Source organism: Nyctibius grandis, chromosome 4 (assembly GCF_013368605.1).
Source record: "Nyctibius grandis isolate bNycGra1 chromosome 4, bNycGra1.pri, whole genome shotgun sequence".
NCBI lineage: Eukaryota > Metazoa > Chordata > Aves > Nyctibiiformes > Nyctibiidae > Nyctibius > Nyctibius grandis.
The window spans coordinates 33026380-33043749 of NC_090661.1; the positions used below are offsets into that span (position 1 = coordinate 33026380).

At 44.8% G+C, this 17370-nt stretch overlaps 1 protein-coding gene across 1 annotated transcript in view; it reads left to right on the plus strand.

Annotated features, from left to right (window-relative positions):
- Window positions 1-14890, plus strand: part of LOC137661736 (deubiquitinase DESI2-like) — a 41501-nt gene extending 26611 nt beyond the window's left edge. Inside the window, exon 5 of the mRNA XM_068397361.1 lies at window positions 14519-14890. Coding sequence (XP_068253462.1) covers window positions 14519-14761 — 243 coding nt within the window. The 3' untranslated portion in view covers window positions 14762-14890. The remainder of the gene's footprint in view (window positions 1-14518) is intronic.
- The last annotated feature ends 2480 nt before the right edge of the window (window positions 14891-17370 follow it).

Here is a 17370-nt window from a genome sequence, read left to right on the forward strand (position 1 = left end):
ATTCTTCTGTATCAGCATGCAATACCAGAGCTAGAGCTTTATAGCCATGTGGCGATGTATGAGTTAATGTGTGTTTACACAAATCTGCCTGGCAGGCCTTGAGATCTGGCTGTATGACCGTGTGCTAGGTAGCTGTGTTTGGCCACCTTAAATTCCTCATCTGGCTGTGGGCTTGCTAATTAGTATCCGTACAGATGTTGTGCCGGTGGCTGGGCCATGGGTTGGGAGGATACCATCTGGTCACACCGACTGAGGGCAGATGGAGCCATGTGTCCTGCTGGCTGAGGTCACAATGCTGCAGAGGGAATGGGAAGGAGATATAAGGCTGGCTCTCCCTCCCAGGTCAGCTTTCTCAGGATCACACCGTGAGACAACGTCCATGTGGCTGATTGCCAGGACCTGTAAGCCAGGTTCCCCATCCTCAAAAGGACTGCTGAAGCCACACGAGTCAGGCTTTATTTTCAAATTTTTGGTTTTTTGTCCTTCACCAGTGTTTTCTTAGCAAATAGAACATCCATTCAGAAATCTTCTGTCTACATCTGTTTATGAATAATTTTTCTGTCAAATTCCTGTTTAATACAATGATGCCTCAGGTCCCACCATGATAATTGGTAACTGACTGGTAACCGTTAATTTTAAAAGTTATAAATTTTGTGGTCTAAGTAGGCAATGCAGGCTGACTGCTAATGGTTAGGGGCATGTCCAGCCCTCTGCTTGTGACTCTGCCATTTGGCCATGCAACTTGAAAAATCCCTGGACTTGCTACAAGCCCAGCACAGGCAGATAAGCTCTACTTAACCACTGGGCATGCCTTTGACCTGCTATTTACCTCTGCAAAACTTACTTTGCAGTGCTGTTGCAGCCTAATTGCGTGCTGCTGTGGCATTGAGCCTCTCCCTACAATGCCATGCATCTCTTCTGATCTTCCTGCCCACATTCACTTGTAAGCTGCAAGGGGCTTTGTTACTCCCTCATTGGCACTTAGCTCTGAATTTCCTTACTCCCCACTGCAGACTGCCAAGCATATTCATACTTGCTCAAGACTGAAATCTCTCCCCGCTTTGCCAGTTCCCTATGGACTTCTAACGAGCAGGTACTGGATCAAAGAAGCATGGCTGGGTGTACTCACAAAGCAGCTCCTGTGGAAAGAAAAGAGAGAATGACCTGGTTCCAGCAGCAGCAGTTCAGACTTCATCTTCTCCAACGCCATTTCACAGCAGCTTTCTCAGTGAGTGGTTCAGTGAACATGCTGCATGATTAGGAGTCTCTTCCTGCAGATTTCCCGAAAAATTCTTCTTCATTGGCGAACTCTGGGTTATTTAAGAAGTGAAAACTATCAGAGAGCATAAGTCTCTGCCTAGTAAGTGCTGCACACCATCTTAATTAGTTTTGAAGGAAGTTCTGATGTAAAGCAGGGCAGAATTTCCTAGTGGATAGTCATGAGACAGAAACTGGACGCACCCCCTGTGCATTTGCCCAGGTTCAATTTGAGGTCATTGGTACACACACCACTTAATACCGCTTTGTGGTCTCTCTTCACCCTCACCATCTATGTCAGTGTTAGAAGGTGAAGGAAGCCTGATCTAAGCAGTGAAAATCTAGTTAGGATTGCCTCAGCCACTCTTGACTCCTGCCACATGGCCCCATGGCACCTATATTTATAAACCGCTTAAGCAAATTGTTTGCGGGTTAAAATGAAGAGGTTCATCAAACTGGGATCAGCAATTTGCCTACAAGAAGCTTGTTCCTTTCATGTTGCTTTTGTTAACAGCCCTGGAAATCAAGTAGTATCAGTACCACACGCTCTGAAGAAATTGTCCAGGGGGATGGGCAATCGTTTTGAGGGACTTATGCCTGCAATTTCTGCAAAGAAAAATCAGTCAGGCCATCAGTAGCACAGCCCAAACTTCCCATCCTGTTCTGAGCTTCTGTGCTTTTCTGCTTGTCAGTACTCCAGGCGGATATTGCTGCTGGCACACAGCAGGTACTTTGGCATTCTGATAAGGTTATGCATGTGTGGGGAATTCAGTTATGACCACATCAACATTGGGTAAGTCCTTCTGTTTGATCATCTGTTGCTAAGTCACTATGTTCCTAACAATCCCCCATGTGTACTTAGAGCAATACATTCAAATGGCCCTTCAAGGAACTGCAAAATATTTAAGTTCTTTAAGGGTTGCCCTGGATGATGAAAGAGGCTATTTAAATTCTGCCAGATGGAAAAAATATTGGCTTTTGAACATTCAAAAAATCTTTAAAACAAAAAGAAAGGCTAAAATAATTAGTTCTTTCCATAATGTGATTTGTTGAATTTCCCGATTTTTCAGAACAAGGAGTTGTGAGATAGCAAAGGGACAGAAGTTACAAATTGCCATAAAGCAGACATAAAGGGAGAGGAATACATCTGTGCTTTCAGGAAAAAGCCAAACACAAAGTAATTCCTGGGCTGTAAGTTCTCCTGCAAGGACCTGCAGGTCCCAGCCATGCCATTGCTTTGCAGGAGCACTTGTCATTGCAGCAGTGGGCCACAAGGAAGTATGCCGTGAGGTGCCAAGACAGACATGCAGTTACACACTCTGTCGCCAATACTATTCTTTGGGCATAGATGAGTGTAGGGGCATGCAGATACAGGGAATTGTGAAATTGCTGTCAGAGGGCTCTTTTCAATGCGAGAGCATGGCTGCTCTACAGCGCAGTCTGGGCTTGTGGAAGGCAGATACTAGGCAAGGCAAATGCAAACTTGGCACAGCTTGTACCCCCAAACACACGTGAAGGTGAAAGGTTGACTGCCAGGGATTCAAATATGGGCATATAAGAATATGAGCCCTGCTGATGTGTAGGTGTATGGTGAGTGAACAGTGCCTGAGGACAGCTTCTTTAGAGAAGACAGCAGTAACTAGAGGATCAGAGGGAGGAGGAAGGTTTTCTGCTTCCAGGTTCTTTTCCAGTCTGGCGATATTCCTTAGTATTGAGTGTAAGGATAGCACCACGTCATTGCAGCTTGAAGACTCTGAAAATGCTTTTGCTGCTTAGCCCATTCATAAACAGATGACTCATTTGACTTCCCACCAGCAATATTCCACGCTTCTGAAGTTTCCTGTCTAAGATAAGCTATGGAGCTGTGTCCTTACAGGAGCGATGATAGTTGCATGTCTCAGAAAAGGGCAAACCACCATAGGAAGGGAGAAAAACACCCTTGAATCAGCACCAGAAGTGGAAGATAAGTGGAATGACTCAAGGAAACCAATACTTCTCCCTTCATCAGTGTGATTACTTCCAAGCAACTGGAATGATCCCTAATTAAGGAAACTCTTCAGCACCTTGCTATAGGACACAAGACACATAATTATCAAAGAAGTGTGGCTTCTGAGCACCAGGGAAGATAGCCCCTTTTATTCCCCAATAGCCTTACCAGTGGTGGAATAGCAATAAAGTCAGTGGGTCATATGGGCCCTTTTGATAAGACATGAAGTTGATGCTCATCATAATTAGGAAATTAATTGAGGCACTGACTTGATTCACCTTAGAAATTGCTGAAGTTGGAACTTTGACTGAGGACAGCAGTGACAGAAGGTTTCATTCTTTTATCATGTCTTTCCTCCCTTTTCTTGAAAGGGGGATGATTTCTTTCTGATTTGTTTGTGTAATTTATCTTAAGTATCAGAAAAGGTCAAAATCCTCTGTATTTTGTAGCAATTTCCCAGCCTGGAGTTATTTATATTCTTGCAGCTGCTCTAAAACTACCCTCCTTTTTTTCTTTTTCTTTTTTTTTAATAAAAAAGGAGAAGGCAGGCAGGAGAAGGCTGAGTCTGTGTTAGTAGGACCTGTTTGTGTCTTTAAGAGTATGGTCAGAGAATCTGCAGTAGCCCCTGGGACAAACCTGGCTCAGAAACACCTGAGTGATCTGGTACGAATTCCCCCAGAGTCAATGAAAACAGAATTTGGCCACATGACTGAGGGATGGTGAAGCACAGTTAAACATCCCTATTTGCGTCCTAAATTATCATTACTTTCTCTTATACCCAGAGAAATCTATTAAAAAAGACTAGAATCAACTCTGAAGTTGTTTGTATCCACATGTGATCATTCTTCAGAAGGTTCTTTAAGGTCATTTGGATTTGACGGATTAAAAACCCTTCAGTAAAAGAGACTGGTATTTCATTATCCAGCTTCCTTTTGTACCCACTGATCCTTTTCACCCCTTTATTCCTTTAAAATATTAAAGGATCTGTTTCCTTATTGCTCAGCATTTCTTGATCCAAAGGATTGGATCCAGGGGACAGTGCTCAGAGATGCCATATGGGTAATTGGCTAAAATTTGAACTGATTATTAGAGGTGAACTAGGTTTTCCAGAGTAAACCAAGTCATTAAACGCAGAGCCTTTTAGAGGGATCTGATAGTTTTAACAAAACTTTTGCTAGGAGATTTTGTGGGTTTAAACAGAACTAGCTGGTGAGACATACTCATCCTCAAGTAACTGAGAACTTCCTGGATAGAGAGAAGCTTGCTGGGGTGTGGGAGAGCAAGTTGGGATTAAAGATTTACCTTTTCTCCTACATTTCAGCAAAAATTCTCCTGAATATCAACCACAAGCTGTTCTGGAGCAGGGAGTCCTTCAGCCTCTCCTGTGGGAACTGTACTACTTTATTTATTTACATGAACAGTGAGATAACACATTTCAGCAGAGGAAGAGAGAGGCCTAAACCAGAATTTGTGTGCTTGTGATTTTAGAAGCTCATTTTGAAGTTTCCAGTGAGAAAAAAATATTTTGGGGAACTGGGAGTTTTGTTCTTGGGCTGAAGGAGCCTTGGAAAATAGGCCTGAGGGTTAATGAAGTAAGCTTGGTCCATTCTTTTTTGACACAGGAGGGGAAGAGAGTCTCCTAAGCACCTGAGGTGGCTTAGGTCAGCCTTGGAAAATTCTTTAGCATCCTAGATGAGGCTGGCTCCTACAGGGCAGGCATTATGGACCCCATCACAATCGAATGCTTTGCAGCCAGAGTTTGAGAGCTGCAGCACTGCAATGCTCAACCTGGGAGGTAAATAGCTCCCAGTCTCCTGAAGTCAGCAGGACTCTCTCAAATCAGCCTAAAAGGATGGTCTCCAATAGCAAATACCTGGAAGATTAACAGATGGAGTCTGCACAGTGAATCCTGCAACCTGATCGCTACAGAGGACTGAAGTAGGCATCTAGCATACCCACTACTGATGCTGACACCACAGTGATATTATTAAACCTGCATGCCAGATGGGATGGAAATGCTTGGTGAAGCCACACAATCTGAATCTCCTTGGGACGCAGGGCATGATCTTGGTGCAGTCAGGCTTGCTTGCATGTGGATCACATCTAGGCTGGATGCTAGGGCTTCTTTCCCCTTTTCCGTGTATTATTGGTAAAAATCTGTCCCATTGATAGTAGCAAGAGCTAGGTTTTGTCATAGTGTATCAGTGTGTTAGCAGAAAATATGTCTCATAAGTGGAGTGCTGTGTAAGATATTTCTGACCGGTTTTAGAGCTATGTCCGATGTACATTCCCCTGATGATGTGACTGTCTTGGTTGTCCTTCGTCAATGTGGTTGGAGCCTTGCTAGAATAGAAGGATCTTACTTTACTGGTAGAGGGTGTGGAGCTGTGCTGAAGTGCCAGGAGATGGTAGCCAGCGCATATTCTTTTCTCTCTGGCTATTCACTTGTCTTTTTTTCAGCCAAGGCAAAGTTGACAGCATATAACAAACTTACATCAGAATCCTGCTTTCCTTAGAGGAGCTTGACTTGCAGCACATTCTCTAAAAAAGGCAGGTTTCCTGAGTCAAGGACCAAATGAGGGCAGTTTTTTAGTCATCAGTGAATAACTCAAACCTAAAGCTTTTCAGGCCCATCCCCAGGCACACGTGAGTTCTCATCGTAACGTTATTAAAAAGTAGGAAACTCTCCTTAGCCTGAAAGCCATCCGAGAGAAAGGATTAAACACCAGAGAAGGGAGCTTCAGGTGGCGTTTGAGTCACAGTCAAAAGTGGCAGAAGCTTTTACAAACCAGTCTTCAGCAGGTCCTAAGTAGACAAGTAATACAAGTGTTTTCCTTAGTCAACAATAGCCTTTCAGTCGCCTCTGCTGTAGAGGAGGAGATAGGTGTTTTGTTCCGTAAAAGCCTACGTGCAATTCTGTTAATGGCAGGGGACACAATGCTCCCGACAGACAGAAAGGAGAGAAGGAAATTAACAAACAAACAGAAAAACAACCACAGGGCATGAAAGAACATTAGGAAAGCTTTATTTCCTGGTGCCTGAGCCAGTCCTCACTGAAGCTGATGGAAAGACTTGCTTCCCTGCAGCAGCCTTTGAATGTTGTTAGCTCTATGGGGAACAGGCTGTGTTCGTTTTCTGGTTTTTAACTGCCACATACGTTAAGAAGAAGCTTATTAATAAAGACGTCCTGCAGCCGTAAATTATCCTCATGGTTTCAGACGGATGTTATTTTTTCTCTTGTTTCTGCCTGTAAGTGTGCCCAATTTTGACTGCAACGGTTAATCAACTGCTACACTGCATTCCAGATGTGGCTTCTCTGAAGTGGTAAAATGAGATTTCTAGGTGTAGTTCGTGTATTAGTTGTGACGTGCGGAAAACAGACTCCACAACCGGCAGGGTTGTAAAGTAGGTATGTTTATTCAGCGCTGGGCAGCACGGGGGGTAGTCCCACCAAAATCGTGCGCACCTTCGCAGTAATTCAGCTTGTATTTATGTACCAAAGTATTACATATTCATCATTTCAAGGACGCCTATACATATTCATGACTTTCCCCGAGAAGGCAGTCTTTATTATAATAAGTTCCTCCTGGTGGTAGTGGGCCGGGGTCTCAGGGATGAAGGCCGTATGTCTTCCTTGCTGTGTACTTCTCACCTTTTCTTCTTGCACAGGCGTGGTAACATATTGGCTCAAACAGCAAGACCAGTTCTCGATGGGTTTCGTATAACCTTAATGTTCTGCTACTTGTCCTATTGAGATATGTTTAGGCAGTTAATTCACACATCAGGCTGATAAAGAATTAAAGGATTTCTCAACCCCCAGGACAGCTCACAGGCAAAGAATTTCTCAACCCTCAGGACAGCTCACACCCAGATCAAATAGCAAGTAAAAAAAGGAAAAGGAGTTATGTCCCTTATCAGCTGAAATTTATGAAGTATTTGGGAAGTCCTTGGAATGAAGGCTGCTATAAAAATATAAACTTCTTTTTCCATCATTAACCTTTCTAGCCTTGCTATGCTGAATGAGTCCTCTAGCCCAACAAAAATGATTAGTGGGATAACTCTCATATGCCTCTTTCAGCTCTCAGTCCACCCTCTTTCCCCTATCTCCTTGTGCAGGGAAACAGTATGAGGTGGCAAATAATTTGAAACAGAAATTAAGCACCCCTAAATGGCAAGTTTTTAGCACATCATTTCAATTTTTTTGAAAAAGGGCTGATTTTGCCACATGTGCCTCTGCTGTTATTTCATGTTTTCCCTTTAATGTGATCTAGCTAGCCAAAAAGATTAAATGCAAAGATAATTTACTCTTAAAATATATCTCTAGGACTGCTGTAAATGTGGGTATTTTGCACCATCTATTATATTTTATCTGCTTTTTGCATTTGTCTTACCAAATGACTCCCCCCCTACCCCCCATCTGTTATAAATAAGCATAATACCCTGGAGCTAAGTTAGTTCATACTATCTGGTGAATTAATCTCTATTGACACCATCATGGAATCTTTGAGTCTTTATGTGTGCAAATGCCTGAGAACAGATGCCTCCTTTCCACAAATGGAGATGGCAAGGAAAATCCCTGTCCTTTTCACCACTGCCTGTTGATAAATGAAAAGTGTCAGGAGTGTAAATAAGCTGTCTAAGTGTGTTGACAGGCTCTTGAGACTGGAATCTTTTGCTTAGGAGTCCTGCCAACACTGCCAGACAGGTGGTCTTTCCCTGTTCCTATGAGTTCCTGTATTCTCTCTTCTCATTGTATCTCCATCTGCAGTAACCTGCTGCTCACCAATGTTAGGAAACAAGGCCTGAGATTGAAACATGGAATTTTCTTGGCTAGCTATTCAGGAAAAAATAGACGGTCTTGATGTCCATCCCTTTATGAATATGGGTTGGCCTGGTCATGTTCAGCATGTCCATAACACTTGAAAGGATGACTCTATTAGGCAACAGACGTTCTCAGCCGCTGGTCTCAAAATAGCACCTGCTAGGAGAAGGCAGTTCCTCTTCATGCCATCATGATAACATGAATGAATTGCAGTTCATTCATTTGGTGGGAGATTCATTATTTTAAATGACACTAACAAGGCCAGACTTAATTATACTCGGCATTCCCAAAATGGTCATCTGTTATGAGGCCACTTGCTGCCTACCTTGTCATCCTGCAGGTGCTGGCTGTACTTACAAGTGCTGGGTTACAAGGAACTTCATGCTCAAAGAGGGTATTGCCATGCTCCAGTGTTGGTACATAACTAATCAGTGATGCCATTCATAATTCAGCTCTTGTGGTTCATCAAGATGTCACATTTGCAGCCACTGTGCCTCTCCACTGGTGGCCTGGCCAGTGAAGCTGAAACAGTGCTGTGAGTGCTGAGGTGCTACAAGCCAGCTGTCTCGTTTGACCCAGAGCTATCTACTCTATTGTCTCTGTTCTTGGCATCTCTCTCCAAGCAGACTCCAGCATGAAAGCAGCTCTGTCCTCCTACCACAGGGCCACAGAGGTGACTGACATGTTCCCGCTATCATTACAAGGGGAGCGGGACCGTGGGTATTAGTCCCTCCTCTCAGTGCTTTCCCATTTCCTCACTCCTGGCTGGTCTCAGGGAGATGGTGCAGATGCTTTTTCTGATTTACATGGGAGAAACACCTGCAGTCCTGGGGAGGACCCATAGGAGTGGCAGTGCCCTGCCTGCTGTAGAACAAAAAGAGATTGCTTAGGAGCATGGGGGCATTTTAGACAGTTGCTTAAATTCATTTAAAAGGTTTTTCCCTTCCCGCCTTTGACTCAGGATGCTACCTCCCAGAACACAGCCTCATTACTGAGCTCATTCAGCCTCATCTACAGTTTCTCAGCTGTACCCTTTCCCCTACAAGACATAGGCCATTCCTAACTCTGCTGAATGCATGCTCCATGCAGCTTCATGGCCCAGGGAAGCAGCCCCTCTCATCTATTCTGTTGATCCCCGCAGGCTAGTTATATTCTCTAGAGTAGAAACTGTCATTTTTACACAGTAACTATACAAGAAATCTGTTTCAAGCAGTTGATCCTAGCATGCCAACTCTGCCAAGACGAGACTATGCTTTCAGATGTGTTGCGAAGGCTGTGTGTCCATTCTCTTTCAGGAACGTTATTTCCAGCATATACACCACGTGCAGCAGCTGATCAGGAGTGCAGAGCTAGAGGTACGTTCCTCGCTGATGCATTCAAACTCCCTCATCTCTGCCAGCACTGGGCAGTTATACTGCCAGTTTAGATTTTGCAAGGTGCTAAAAAAGATGTCCCTGTGCATTGGGTTAATGGTTTATTCCAGTTGTGTCCAAGTACTAATTTCATCGTGTTGCCATGCTGCTCTTTCTACACATCATTTTTGGCTACCCTAGCGCAGCCTGCAAGCCTTGCCTGGGCAGATGTGCTGGTTTGTATCTAATGGCCTCATCCTGAAATTCTGATAAGCATCATCTATGCTATATTGTCTAGGCCTCATAGGAGCCAACTCATGCGAACACTGGAAAGATTCCCCTTGGGCTCTAAAGGCTTTGCTCTTAAAAGTGCTCTAGGGTGTGTGTTAGACTCCTCAGGCACCAATAAAAGCCCTTTGCATTCTCTAAGACACACCAAGGGAATACTGTACAGTAGCTCAAATGGATACATGCCCCACGTGGATGCCACCTTATTTTTAGCCAGACTGCTAAGAGGAAGTGGCAGTGTGTGGTTCAGCAGATGTTCAGTGCTGAACAGTCCGAGCCTCAGTTTGAGGACAAGAATTGAAGTAATTAGCATGTATTGTTTGAGGAATGTAATGTTTCCTCTGCTGATGTCAATTTTCATGGATCGGAGCACTACATGGTGCCTTTGGGAAGGCTCACTCAAAAAAAATTGCTAAGTGCCTTGAGTTATACTTCTGTGCATGGCCTGAATTGCCCCAATTGCATCATCCAGCACAGCGCAGTACCTATTGCATTCAAGACCTTTCTCTTGGGATCTACAATTAATCAGCCCTTCACTTTATTTTGAAAGGGGCTCAGCCTGTTAGCCTATCTCAGATCATGTCTAGCATATGCCCATATACCCAAAGACCTCACAAAATGCAGCATATTGATAGTGTTGTCCTCTAGAAGGCAGAAGACTCAGCTTCTTCCATTGTGGCCTTCCATTCAAACCCACGTTTCCCAGCTGCTAGGCTGCCCCCCTGCCCAGAGTAAAGCTTTGCAGGAAGCTTTAAGGACTTGCTGAGCAATGAAGCCTGGTTCTTAAGGCACTTAGGGGAAGGAAGAGTGATGGGGTGCAGTCCTTACTCCCAGGGCAGTTTGTACATTTTGACCAGTGACTGTTTAGTGCAAAATGGCACCGCTTAAGATGTTCAGAGAATCTTTTTGTACCCCAAACTAGTTGTTTCTTCATGAGTTGAAATCCTGGCATGGATCTAACAGCTGCCCAGAAATAGCACCCAAAGTGTCATGTCCCATTTCTCCCTCACATTTGGCTTCAGCCACAGATGTCTGAACTGCTGTTTCCACTTGACTCTGCAGATGCCAGCTGAGCCATTCGCAGCTCTTCGGCAGAGTCCCCAGAAGAAGCTGCAGCCCTGGAAGTCTTGGCTCTCTTGTCACGAGGTGCCGCTCAGTGGAAGCTGCAAGTACATGCAGCCTCCGCTGCAGTTTCTGCCTGAAATGGGGACAGGTCTCTTGGTGGGCAATCACAAGCTGCGCTCACTATCCAAAATGCCGGATTTCAGTCTGTGGCAAGGACTGGCTGCCTCTGTGGGGTGAGAATAACTCACACGTTCAGGGACCTGACGGTGACAGAAAGATGAGGAAGAGCTATGCTTGGCAATGATAGCTGGACACTGCTCACAGGAGGTTTGCAAAGCTTAGGGAAGCCCTACATGGGCTGAGGTGTTCCAGGCTTTGCTGCTAGTAGTCCGGCCTCTCATGTACTCCACAGGATTTCTCATCACAAATACTTTTCTGCCTCAGAGCAGCTATAACTAAACCCTGAGTTACCTTTCAGACTTATATCTCACATAGGCTTAGCCCTTCTGTGACTGTTATTTCTTTAAAGTTCCTTCTCCAGTCAGCTTAAGAGGCTCAGCTGCTTTCTTGTCAAGTATCAAGCTCAGGCTCCACTCCAAGTATGTTTAGTTTCCTGAAGGAATGGTAGCAGGACAATCTTATATGACGGTTAGGACCAGTGATTTCTAACCCATAGCAGTTTATCTGCAAAGTCTGACAGGACAAGTACATGAGCCATCACGGAGAAGTTTACTCCCTTCAAAAGAGAAAACCCCCCTTGTTTGATGAACAAGAAAAAACCCACGTAAAATCCTAAACTCTACAAACCTCTAAAAAGAGTTCTGCTGGTGGGAACAATGGATGGTAACAGGCTTCTGTGAGTTTATTGTTCTAGTGTGAGGTTTTCAGTTGAGAATTGCCCTGAAGTGCTGCAGCAGGTAGTTTTTTCTGTGTCTTCATATGCAATTGGAAAACACCCACTTCATCTTGCTTGTGCTGTTTTATTTAAACTCAGTTGGCTTAATCCCATTGCAGTCAGGTTTATTTGATGTTTCTCCATTAGCTAAGTACTGCTGGATGCTCCAGCACAATATGCTTTATGGCAAGGAGCAGAAAACACAGGAGCAGGCTGTAGTGTTTGTGGCATTCCCTGCCATTGCCCTTTTGCTCCTGTTGAGCATTATGTTTTGCTGTGGAAAAGTATCGAGGCTTCACTGACAAGAGGCAAGGACAAGCATGACTGAGGAAGGGAAACCACTTTGACTTCATCATTATCCTTAAGCTCCACAAACTGCCCTTTGCTGATTGATGGCCTGATGCCCACACATCTCCATTCTTTTTCTGGCTCTTCCTTGCCTCACTGATTCATTCTGGGTGCAGAAGCTCCCATAAACAAAAGGCAAACATCTCAGCATTGCTTCCACATTGGGAAGTGCTATTTCGGTTGCTAGAGGATCTGCTTAGGAAAGAAAGCCAACTCTTAAAAACAGTATTTCCATTTCAAGCAGTCTTACCTTGTGCTGTTATGTTATTTCTACTAATTTTTCAAAGAATCATACCCTGGTTTTGTCTTCCTATTAATGTCTGGGGGGAAGTCTTTATTAAGACTTATGACTGCTTGAAAACTAAATTCACATACATGCATACATCACAAGGAGCCTAAACTGAGTCACTTTCTACACTGGTAATATGTTGCCTAAGTTTCTGGAGAGGAAAAAAGAGAAATGCTATAAAATCTAGAGGCAATTGTGCTACATTTTTTTGCTTTGGCTCAGGTTCCATGTTCGAGTAGAACGTATTGAATACAATTTAAAAAATTCAGCAGTATTCTTGTGAAAATGATCAGTTATGTCTGGTGAGAAAAACCAATGGATCAGCAAATTCTCTATGAATGAGTCTTAAATGCAGGTGGAGAGGTCATCTGTTTATAGGCTCAGGCAATAGCTCTAGCAATGGAAACCAGGGATCTGGATGGAGATAAATAATTGCTAATAAAGTAATTGCCCTCAGATTTAAAATTTCAAAAATACAGATTCATATAGCTGTATCTGAGGTTAAGTAGGATGCAGCACTGGTAAGAACTGTAATAAAAGTCCTTGGGGTGTATTAGGTAAAGAACAGTCTATGCTTGCAAGTAATTTTAGCAGCTAAAGGGCTCTGCTCATTCTCTGATACCTAATAATAACATCTTCAATTTTACACATTGATTTTTAAACAATGCATGTCAAAATACAGTGAGTTCCATAGTCAAATTAGCATGGTCACGGATTTGCCGCCTTCTCCACACTTCATTGGAAACTCCACACTGTTGGAGCAAGCTAATTCCCCTGTCCTCAGGTGACTGTTGGAATGGGGCTTAGATTGTTCTGCCCAGGCCATACACATGAAGGACCAGCTGGTCATCAGCAGTAACAACTATAATGTGGCACGGCCCATCCTCCAGCAGCTGCTCCAGTGGTGCTCCCTGAAAACCTCTAAGCACTGTATTTCCATTGTCAATAACAGACATCTTGACAAATAATCTCCTTAGTGGATGGATTACAGACAAACACCCTCTTAGTTTTTGCAGTAATTAGTATTAAATTAAGTGTAGTTTTAGATGGGAGGAGGGTGGGAGAAAGAACAAAGGAATTTAGTATTGGCAGAAGGTGCAGTATGGACAACCCTGGAACCACTAATCCATGTAAATTGTGGGACAAGGTCTGCAGGGTGGAGTTTCCTCCTTGCCTGTCTTGCTCTATGGAAGACAGTGCTGAGAGGGAAGGAGAATTTGGGCATTATGTCTACCGTACCTGCCACAGACTTCAGTCTCTAGTATACTGATGTAGGGCCATGCAGGCAGCATATTTACTAAAGACAGGTTCTTGAGGCACCGCAGCTGATCAGTTCCAGGTGCCTCTTCTGTGTCTGCTAAAGGAAATGGTAAAATGTAAAGGGAAACTTTCAATATGTGGCCTAAGACAGATACAGCTACTGAAATATGGCACCTGCATGTATGTGTGGTCAAATGCTACAGAAGAAACAACTCAGTGAGTTGTTTCATTGTGCTGTATATGAGATGACGTTGGAAAACAGTACCTGTGCTAGCAGAGTGTAACTCAAATCAGTGCCAGGAGCATCTATGATCAAACATAGGTCTTGTGGGAAGCTAGTATTTTTCTGTTTGTTGCTTTCGTTCCCACATTTAGGAAATACCATACGAGGAGAAATTAAAGGGTGATGTGCTAGAATAGGAAAAGGACCCCCAGAGACTGTAACGTGACTGACCTGGTGTGTCAGCCTGAGGAAGAGAAGTGAGCAGAAAGAATTACTTCTCAGGCAACTCCATCCACCTAGTCAGGCTGATCTTCTGGGCTCTTCAAAGGTCTGGCCAGCAACAGCCTAAACCTTTTTCCAAAATTCTTGAGCTACTTGGAAAACAAGTGTCATTGCTTGGTTGAGAGGCACCAGCAGGCCTGTCCTTTGACCCATGGACCGCCTAGAGAACAGAGTGGACAAAGGTATTGAGGGCCAGGAACCCCCGGTCTTTCCTGTGATGCTGACAAGGGCTATGGCTGGCAGGGCTCTCTGTGCCTGTCAAGCAGTTGTGTAGCATTTGCATTTATAGCTGTTTCTGACTGCAGAAGGTGCTCCCTATGTTTCAAACAGCTCTCTTCTACGCAACAGGGAATTCACCCTGCTGAGGTGGTGGTGCAGATGGGGATGACATTGCCACCATGCACATGTTTTGGTACTATTAACCACGCTCCTTTTCGGTTTGCTCCACAGATCCTATGTGGGAAAGAGATCCCCCGCTGGGTGAACCGCCTGGCCTACTTCAGCTCGTGCATCCCATTCCTCCAGAGCTGCCTCCCCAAGGAATGGCTGACCCCAGCAGCCCTGCAGAGCCACATCAGCCTCGGCCTCCACAAGGAGGAGCAGGGGGACACAACAGATGAGGAGTCTCCCTCCACCTCTACAGCCCCCTCAGCCTCAGGCACCTCACGAACCTGTAGACATACCCGGGTCTAAACTGTGCCCAGTATGCCCTCAAATAACATCCCTCTCTCTCTTGTACTATTTCTTTCTCACACCCTCTCGCACACCTTGGTTTCTCTCATCTTCATCAGACAATGCAGGGGAGGGAAGACCCTTTCTACTAAGGAGGTGAAGCTTCAGTCCCTTTTCCAGGGGCTGCCACTACAGCTACTTGGCAAAATGACTGTGAACTCCAACGCTGAGCTGAGGAGTGTGGCAACTAAATGGGATTCTCCTTCCAGGGCCCCCATGCTCCTCGATCCATGGAGAACTGCTGGCTTTATCAGGCATGAGAGCATGCTTATGGGCAGGGGTGCACCATACTGTGATGTTCCTTCTCTGGAACTGTTTTATCTTTTTATCTCTTCCCCCACCCACATGAGCCCAGCAGCCCCCTCTGTTTTGGCTGGGGTTGCCATTCCCATATGGCAAGTTTCCTGCCCACACCCAGTGAAGGAAGCAGAGCCAGAACTCAACCTTCTCATCTCTTAGACCAGCAACAAGCTCCACTCAGCCCCATCCCTTTTGTAATTATCAGGTTTCTAACTCATGTGAAGGACAAATGAAAGGTGCTGCTGTTCTAAACCACCAGTTTTCAGTACTCAAATTTAAGAGCTCAAATGACTGTCCTGCTCTTGAAAATAATAACAAAGAACCTAGAAAATGAATGTGTTACCATGGCTTTTCTTCAGGGTCAAAAAGAGGATGGGGCTAGTGCTTAGAGGCAGCTACTAAGTAGGTGCAGAGATGACTGTTGACCATATTGGTGCTTTTTGGCACAGACCCCTCTTAGTTCCCCTACTTTTAGGCAGTGTTCCCTGTTTCCTCTTTTTTCCCCAGATTCCCTGGGGAATCTCTCTCCTAGCTGACATTTGCTGGCTGTCTTTGGGGAAGGCCCTCTGGAGCAGTAGAAGGACAAGAGGGAATCTGTTGGGAATATCAGTATTTCCTTCAAGTTTTTCCTTCTGCACTCACAGACCTAAAACGTGGCTCCTGAGCCACCCTTCACCAGCCCATTTTTGAGCCAACCCAAGAAGGTACATATAAGTGGTGAACCCAAAGAATGTCAACCTGTTTCCTTCTCTTCCCTTTTTGGAGGTGGAGGGGGAAACCTAGGGCCACATCAGGAAAGCATGGATGACCCTTCCCATGCGTGGGCCACCATGGTGCCTTCTGTTGTGTGCACTATTTCAGTGCCATGAAAAATGGGCACATCTGGCTCACTTGCCTCTCCAGGCAGGCTCTTGACAAGAATCTGGTCCTTGGATGTATTTAAGCTTATTCTGCCAGCTGACAAGAAAGCAGAGGAGGACAAAAGGACAGGTACACCAACTCTTCCACTCAATTACCTCACTAGGAGTTCTAGTCTGAAGACGTAGGTGAAAATCAAAGGGGAAATCTGGGCCCCGTCTCTCCCTTGCAACTCCTCTTGGCTACACAAAGGAGGATGAAAATGGACCAGGCACAGTGTTGAGAAGGGGTTGCCATTTTAGAAATGCTGTTCTCAACAGCTACTACCAAGTCAGGACTTCCACCCTCCACCCAGGAAGAACTACAAGCCCTTAAGATGGGTGGTTGTTTTCTTTTATTGGTTGCAATAGCATGCTAAGTCAAATCAACTGTTTCTTTAGCTCAGATATACAGAATTGTGTGCTTCCAGGGCTGAAGGTCTTGGCTATGATGTACATCATGTCTGCACAGACAGTGCTTAATGGTTTGTTACATGTGCACGCTCTTAGTGAAGCAGGAGGCTTTGGAGAGATCTATTGGATGGAAATCTAACTCACTTACTCCACCACCTCCTGAAGTGATGCATGTTTGGGCAACAGAACCTTTACAACACACCTCTCATTTTCATCCTCTGAGCAAAGTGCTGCAAGTTCTGTGCTGAACTAAAGTCATGTTCCTTATTAACCTTGGCTATTCACAGCCAATACTGCATCGTGAGCAATTCTGCAGCTCCTCCAATCCAATCCAGCACCAGTCTTGATTACCCTGGCTTGTCCAGGGATGTTTAATAAGGTTTCCATCCTGTTCTCCATCCCGCTGCCCAGAAACAACATTACACAATGTACTGTTGCACTCTCTATTGCCTTGCAGTCATGGTCATTGCAGCCTAAACCAGCAGCACAAGCTCCATCTGTCTGAAGTTCCCAGGGTGCCTGCCAATAGCCAGCAGCACATTATGTGCGGCGAATTTTGAAACCTCTTTTTAGGTCCTTCTGTGGAGGAAAGTGAGAAGAGGCTTTCCCAGAGCTTTTGTCTAGGCCAGGGAAACTGCAGTCAGAAACACCTAGTCCCTGATGTGACAAAAGCCAGCCAGCCATCACCCTCATGTTCCCGCTCTGCACCTGAGCTCCAGATAAAGCATCATGTGTATATCCAGGAGAGAACCAGGGCTCCAGAGGCACGTTTCACATAGAAAACCCTCTCACAGTATTTCACGAAGTAAAACACTTAACTGGCTGTATTGTAACCCAGACAAGAAAGCTGCATTCAGCCTCATTGGGGACATGAATATGTGCTTGAAGTATGGTGAGCAACACTTGGGGCGAGCTGTCAATGTAATAAAAACCAGATGTTTATCTTCTGTTATGTTTGTC